Genomic DNA, 7500 nt, shown 5'->3' with positions numbered 1-7500 from the left:
CCTCGTCTCCTCCCTGGTTCCTCTCCTCTCCTTATCTCCTCTTCTCCTCCCTGGTTCCTCTTCTCGTCTCCTCCCTGGTTCCTCTTCTCGTCTCCTCCCTGGTTCCTCTCCTTATCTCCTCTTATCATCTCCTCGTCTCCTCCCTGGTTCCTCTCCTCTCCTTATCTCCTCTTCTCCTCCCTGGTTCCTCTTCTCGTCTCCTCCCTGGTTTCTCTCCTTATCTCCTCTTCTCGTCTCCTCCCTGGTTCCTCTCCTTATCTCCTCCCCTTGTCTCCTCTCCCAGTCCCAGCCCCGTGGTGAGTGCCGTGCCCTTCAAAATAAAAGCCCTGAAGCCGGTGTAAATGTTTATTCTCTACATTCATGAAATACATTAAAGTGAAACCAGATCGCTGCTCAGTGAACGATGACGTCGCCTCCGGATATTTTCAAAGTAAAAGCATCAACCTGCAATTGTTGTTACTTTGGCCACGAACGCGACGAGTTGTTAAACATTCTGAGATCTTTAAATATCTCGTAATAATAATACTTATAACAATAATATACAATCTTCAGAATAATAAGTTAAGAATAAAAACAATCTTTCCCTTCGAGGTCAAAGGTGATAATTTGGCATCTTCTGGTTTCTTCACAGCACAAAATACCTTCTTTCTTTTTTTTATTTATTTGTTTTGTTCCAGAAAGAAATAATTCACTTTGGCAGAACATTTATTTTTGTTTAGTAACTGCTGATTGGTGGCGACATGTGCAGTGCTTTTATTTTGAAATGCTTGTGCAAAGTAGCCGCGTTGTTTTATTATTTATTTATCAACAATATTCTACCAAAGCGAAGTTTCTTTCCTCCGTTTGATTTCTTCCTCTTTCAGATTATCGGGACGTCAAAATCGGTTAAATATTCACATTTTAGATTCACAGCTGAAGATCAAAGTTCAACCAACAAGGATTAAATCACAATTAAGATGGACATTATTATTATCTTGAGGAATTAGTGCAATAAAATAAATCAAATTAATGATCAAATGTATTGTTTTGTTTTAATTATTAAATACAAATATATATTATGAATAATTAAATATTTGGACAAGCGATCCAAAGGTTGTAGTCCGAACGCACGATAAAGAACTACAAACATGGCGTCCGCAGGCGTTCCCAAATAAAGACATTAACTGGTTTAAAGGTTGTTTAAATTAATCCTTGTTGGTTCAAACCTGCTTTTAAATGTTTTTAACTATCGGCGTGATTTCATGATCCATTGTTTGTTTGTTTGTTTGTTTGTTTGTTTGTTTGTTTTCATCGTCCGTTTGCTGAGGTTTACATAAAGTTTCGGCGATTGAACCTGAATGTTTGACAATTAACTAAAGTTGAAGCAGAAGACGACGACACACACACACACACACACACACACACTTCAGAGAGAGTGTGTGTGCGTGTGACGACTTCAGTGTGTGTGTGTGTGACGACTTCAGTGTGTGTGTGTGTGTGTGTGACGACTTCAGTGTGTGTGTGTGTGTGTGTGACGACTTCAGTGTGTGTGTGTGTGTGACGACTTCAGTGTGTGTGTGTGTGACGACTTCAGTGTGTGTGCGTGTGTGACGACTTCAGTGTGTGTGTGTGTGTGTGTGCGTGTGTGTGACGACTTCAGTGTGTGTGTGTGTGACGACTTCAGTGTGTGTGTGTGTGTGTGACGACTTCAGTGTGTGTGTGTGTGATGACTTCAGTGTGTGTGTGTGTGTGTGTGTGACGACTTCAGTGTGTGTGTGTGTGTGTGTGAGACAGTTCTAGTGTATGCGTGTGATGGTTCTAGTGTGTGTGTGTGTGTGTGATGGTTCTAGTGTGTGTGTGTGTGTGTGTGATGGTTCTAGTGTGTGTGTGTGTGTGATGGTTCTAGTGTGTGTGTGTGTGTGTGTGTGATGGTTCTAGTGTGTGTGTGTGTGTGTGTGTGATGGTTCTAGTGTGTGCGTGTTTGATGGTTCTAGTGTGTGTCTGTGTGTGATGGTTCTAGTGCGTGTGTGTGTGTGATGGTTCTAGTGTGTGCGTGTGTGTGTGATGGTTCTAGTGTGTGTGTGTGTGTGTGTGTGTGTGTGTGTGTGTGATGGTTCTAGTGTGTGTGTGTGTGTGTGTGTGATGGTTCTAGTGTGTGTGTGTGTGTGTGTGTGTGATGGTTCTAGTGTGTGTGTGTGTGTGTGTCTGTGTGTGATGGTTCTAGTGCGTGTGTGTGTGTGTGATGGTTCTAGTGTGTGTGTGTGTGTGTGATGGTTCTAGTGTGTGTGTGATGGTTCTAGTGTGTATGTGCGTGTGTGTGTGTGATGGTTCTAGTGTGTGTGATGGTTCTAGTGTGTGTGTGTGTGTGTGATGGTTCTAGTGTGTGTGTGTGTGTGATGGTTCTAGTGTGTGTGTGTGTGTGTGATGGTTCTAGTGTGTGTGTGTGTGTGATGGTTCTACTGTGTGTGTTGGTTCTAGTGTGTGTGCGTGTAATGGTTCTAGTGTGTGTGTGTGTGTGTGTGTGATGGTTCTAGTGTGTGTGTGTGTGTGTGTGATGGTTCTAGTGTGTGTGTGTGTGTGTGATGGTTCTAGTGTGTGTGTGTGTGTGTGTGATGGTTCTAGTGTGTGTGTGTGTGTGTGTGTGATGGTTCTAGTGTGTGTGTGTGTGATGGTTCTAGTGTGTGTGTGTGTGTGATGGTTCTAGTGTGTGTGTATGTGTGTGATGGTTCTAGTGTGTGTGTGTGTGTGTGATGGTTCTAGTGTGTGTGTTGGTTCTAGTGTGTGTGTGTGTGATGGTTCTAGTGTGTGTGTTGGTTCTAGTGTGTATGTGTGTGTGTGTGTGTGTGTGATGGTTCTAGTGTGTGTGATGGTTCTAGTGTGTGTGTGTGATGGTTCTAGTGCGTGTGTGTGATGGTTCTAGTGTGTGTGTGTGTGTGTGTGATGGTTCTAGTGTGTGTGTGTGTGTGATGGTTCTACTGTGTGTGTTGGTTCTAGTGTGTGTGCGTGTAATGGTTCTAGTGTGTGTGTGTGTGTGTGTGTGATGGTTCTAGTGTGCGTGTGTGTGTGTGATGGTTCTAGTGTGTGTGTGTGTGATGGTTCTAGTGTGCGTGTGTGTGTGATGGTTCTAGTGTGTGTGTGTGTGATGGTTCTAGTGTGCGTGTGTGTGTGATGGTTCTAGTGTGTGTGCGTGTAATGGTTCTAGTGTGTGTGTGTGTGTGTGTGTGATGGTTCTAGTGTGCGTGTGTGTGTGTGATGGTTCTAGTGTGTGTGTGTGTGATGGTTCTAGTGTGCGTGTGTGTGTGATGGTTCTAGTGTGTGTGCGTGTAATGGTTCTAGTGTGTGTGTGTGTGATGGTTCTAGTGTGCGTGTGTGTGTGTGATGGTTCTAGTGTGTGTGTGTGTGATGGTTCTAGTGTGCGTGTGTGTGTGTGATGGTTCTAGTGTGTGTGTGTGTGTGATGGTTCTAGTGTGTGTGTGTGTGTGATGGTTCTAGTGTGTGTGATGGTTCTAGTGTGTGTGTGTGTGTAATGGTTCTAGTGTGTGTGTGTGTGATGGTTCTAGTGTTTGTGTGTGTGTGATGGTTCTAGTGTGTGTGTGTGTATGTGTGATGGTTCTAGTGTGTGTGCGTGTGTGATGGTTCTAGTGTGTGCGTGTGTGATGGTTCTAGTGTGTGTGTGTGTGTGAGTGTGTGTGATGGTTCTAGTGTGTGTGTGTGTGTGTGTGATGGTTCTAGTGTGTGTGTGTGTGTAATGGTTCTAGTGTGTGTGTGTGTGTGTGTGATGGTTCTAGTGTGTGTGTGTGTGTGATGGTTCTAGTGTGTGTGTGTGTGTGTGTGATGGTTCTAGTGTGTGTGTGATGGTTCTAGTGTGTGTGTGTGTGTGTGTGTGTGTGTGTGTGATGGTTCTAGTGTGTGTGTGTGTGTGATGGTTCTAGTGTGTGTGTGTGTGTGATGGTTCTAGTGTGTGTGTGTGTGTGATGGTTCTAGTGTGTGTGTGTGTGTGTGATGGTTCTAGTGTGTGTGTGTGTGTGATGGTTCTAGTGTGTGTGTGTGTGTGATGGTTCTAGTGTGTGTGTGTGTGTGATGGTTCTAGTGTGTGTGTGTGTGTGTGATGGTTCTAGTGTGTGTGTGTGTGTGATGGTTCTAGTGTGTGTGTGTGTGTGATGGTTCTAGTGTGTGTGTGTGTGTGTGTGTGATGGTTCTAGTGTGTGTGTGATGGTTCTAGTGTGTGTGTGTGTGTGTGTGTGTGTGTGTGTGATGGTTCTAGTGTGTGTGTGTGTGTGTGATGGTTCTAGTGTGTGTGTGTGTGTGTGATGGTTCTAGTGTGTGTGTGTGTGTGTGATGGTTCTAGTGTGTGTGTGTGTGTGTGTGTGTGTGTGATGGTTCTAGTGTGTGTGTGTGTGTGTGTGTGATGGTTCTAGTGTGTGTGTGATGGTTCTAGTGTGTGTGTGTGTGTGTGTGTGTGTGTGTGTGATGGTTCTAGTGTGTGTGTGTGTGTGATGGTTCTAGTGTGTGTGTGTGTGTGATGGTTCTAGTGTGTGTGTGTGTGTGATGGTTCTAGTGTGTGTGTGTGTGTGTGATGGTTCTAGTGTGTGTGTGTGTGTGATGGTTCTAGTGTGTGTGTGTGTGTGATGGTTCTAGTGTGTGTGTGTGTGTGATGGTTCTAGTGTGTGTGTGTGTGTGTGATGGTTCTAGTGTGTGTGTGTGTGTGATGGTTCTAGTGTGTGTGTGTGTGTGATGGTTCTAGTGTGTGTGTGTGTGTGATGGTTCTAGTGTGTGTGTGTGTGTGTGATGGTTCTAGTGTGTGTGTGTGTGATGGTTCTAGTGTGTGTGATGGTTCTAGTGTGTGTGTGTGTGTGTGTGTGATGGTTCTAGTGTGTGTGTGTGTGTGTGTGATGGTTCTAGTGTGTGTGTGTGTGTGATGGTTCTAGTGTGTGTGTGTGTGTGATGGTTCTAGTGTGTGTGTGTGTGTGATGGTTCTAGTGTGTGTGTGTGTGTGATGGTTCTAGTGTGTATGTGTGTGTGTCTTCAGTCCAGAGCTAGCAGTGGGGTGCTGGTCTCTCTGTCTGTTTGTCTCAGAGTTTCTGGTTCCACCACCGACTGAGACCTGAAACACACACAAAATACACACTATGACTAATACACACTAGTACTAATACACACTATGACTAATACACACTAGTACTAATACACACTATGACTAATACACACTAGTACTAATACACACTATTACTAGTACACACTAGTACTAATACACACTAGTACTAATACACACTAGTACTAGTACACACTATGACTAATACACACTATTACTAGTACACACTAGTATTAATACACACTATGACTAATACACACTAGTACTAATACACACTAGTACACACTATGACTAGTACACACTATTACTAGTACACACTAGTACCTCATGCCCCCCCCCTCACCTCCTTATGGCCTCCTTGTCTCCCCCCCCCCTCACCTCCTCATGGCCTCCTTGTCCCCCCTCACGTGCAGCGCCTCGTAGGTGAGCAGGTACTCCCCCCCCTCACCTCCTCATGGCCTCCTTGTCCCCCCCCCTCACCTCCTCATGGCCTCCTTGTCCCCCCTCACGTGCAGCGCCTCGTAGGTGAGCAGGTACTCCCCCCCCTCACCTCCTCATGGCCTCCTCCTCCCCCCCCTCACCTCCTCATGGCCTCCTTGTCCCCCCTCACGTGCAGCGCCTCGTAGGTGAGCAGGTACTCCCCCCCCTCACCTCCTCCTCCCCCCCCCTCACCTCCTCATGGCCTCCTTGTCCCCCCTCACGTGCAGCGCCTCGTAGGTGAGCAGGTACTCCCCCCCCTCACCTCCTCCTCCCCCCCCCTCACCTCCTCATGGCCTCCTTGTCCCCCCTCACGTGCAGGGCCTCGTAGGTGAGCAGGTACTCCCCCCCCTCACCTCCTCATGGCCTCCTTGTCCCCCCTCACGTGCAGCACCTCGTAGGTGAGCAGGTACTCCCCCCCCTCACCTCCTCCTCCCCCCCCCTCACCTCCTCATGGCCTCCTTGTCCCCCCTCACGTGCAGGGCCTCGTAGGTGAGCAGGTACTCCGTCTCGTCGCTGTAGTCGGGGCCGAGCAGCGTCCGGGCCCAGATGCCCACGTCGTACGGAGGGAGCGTTCCCCCAAACTCTGAGGGGAGGAACTCAGGCTGGAGGAGGAGGTGCAGCGAGTTCAGGTTGTTACCATGGAGGAAGATCTGAGGGGGGGGGGGGGAGTGGGAGTAGAGGTGGAGGAGGAGGAGGAGAGGGAGGGGGGAGAGGAGGATGAGGAGAGGTGGAGGAGGGACGGGGGGAGGGGAGGTGGATGAGGGGGGGAGAGGAGGAGGGAGGAGGAAGAGGAGGGAGGGGGGGAGGAGGGAGGAGAGAGGAGGAGGAGGAGGAGGAGAGGAGGGAGAAGAGGAGGAGGAAATCAGAGGAAACAAGACGAGGAAGGAGACAAGGTGGAGTGAGGAGAGGAAGCAAGGAGAGGAAAGAAGAACATGAAATGGTGGAGGAAAGAGGAAACGACAGAAAGGAAAGAGAAGCAAAAGGAAGTTAGGAAGCGCTCCCAGCAGGAAGCAGGAAGCAGGAAGCAGGAAGTGCAGCTGGAGCTTCACCCGTTTCCTGGTCTTGTCCTTCAGGAAGGGCTTGATGATGGTGTACATGGCGTGGATGTACCACGGCTGGTTCACAAAGTGGATGCCTCCAAACCGGGCCGGGAAACTGTCCTTAAGGAGACGAGGGGGGAGGAGACACGTTAGACTAGGAGACGCAGAGAGGAGAAGAAACGAGGAAGGAAACAAGGAGAGGAGAAGGAGGCAGGAGGAGATAAGACAAGAGAAAGGGAAAGGAAAGGAAACAAGGAAAGGAGAAGAAACGAGGAAGGAAACAAGAGGGGATCAAAAAGGAAACAAGGAAAGGAGAAGGAGGCAGGAGGAGATAAGACGGTATTGATCAGCTGTTACCTGACGTGTGACAGTATTGATCAGCTGTTACCTGACGTGTGACAGTATTGATCAGATGTGTGTGATAGTATTGATCAGCTGTTACCTGACGTGTGACAGTATTGATCAGATGTGTGTGATAGTATTGATCAGCTGTTACCTGACGTGTGATAGTATTGATCAGCTGTGTGTGACAGTATTGATCAGCTGTGTGTGATAGTATTGATCAGCTGTTACCTGATGTGTGACAGTATTGATCAGCTGTGTGTGATAGTATTGATCAGCTGTTACCTGACGTGTGACAGTATTGATCAGCTGTGTGTGACAGTATTGATCAGCTGTGTGTGACAGTATTGATCAGCTGTGTGTGATAGTATTGATCAGCTGTGTGTGACAGTATTGATCAGCTGTTACCTGACGTGTGACAGTATTGATCAGCTGTGTGTGATAGTATTGATCAGCTGTGTGTGACAGTATTGATCAGCTGTTACCTGACGTGTGACAGTATTGATCAGCTGTGTGTGATAGTATTGATCAGCTGTGTGTGACAGTATTGATCAGCTGTGTGTGATA

At 47.5% G+C, this 7500-nt stretch overlaps 1 protein-coding gene across 1 annotated transcript in view; it reads right to left on the bottom strand.

Moving 5' to 3' along the window:
- Nucleotides 1-4943: 4943 nt before the first annotated feature.
- The window catches only part of LOC117749520 (clavesin-1-like), a 10776-nt gene continuing 8219 nt past the window's right edge, over nt 4944-7500 (bottom strand). Inside the window, exons 8-10 of the mRNA XM_034560133.1 lie at nt 6601-6711; nt 5996-6201; nt 4944-5083 (exon numbers count right to left, since the gene is read on the bottom strand). Coding sequence (XP_034416024.1) covers nt 5005-5083; nt 5996-6201; nt 6601-6711 — 396 coding nt within the window. The 3' untranslated portion in view covers nt 4944-5004. The remainder of the gene's footprint in view (nt 5084-5995; nt 6202-6600; nt 6712-7500) is intronic.

Source organism: Cyclopterus lumpus, chromosome 20 (genome assembly GCF_009769545.1).
Source record: "Cyclopterus lumpus isolate fCycLum1 chromosome 20, fCycLum1.pri, whole genome shotgun sequence".
In the NCBI taxonomy this organism is placed as follows: domain Eukaryota; kingdom Metazoa; phylum Chordata; class Actinopteri; order Perciformes; family Cyclopteridae; genus Cyclopterus; species Cyclopterus lumpus.
The sequence above is the reverse complement of the archived record's forward strand: the minus strand, read 5'-3'. Positions and strand labels throughout refer to the sequence as shown.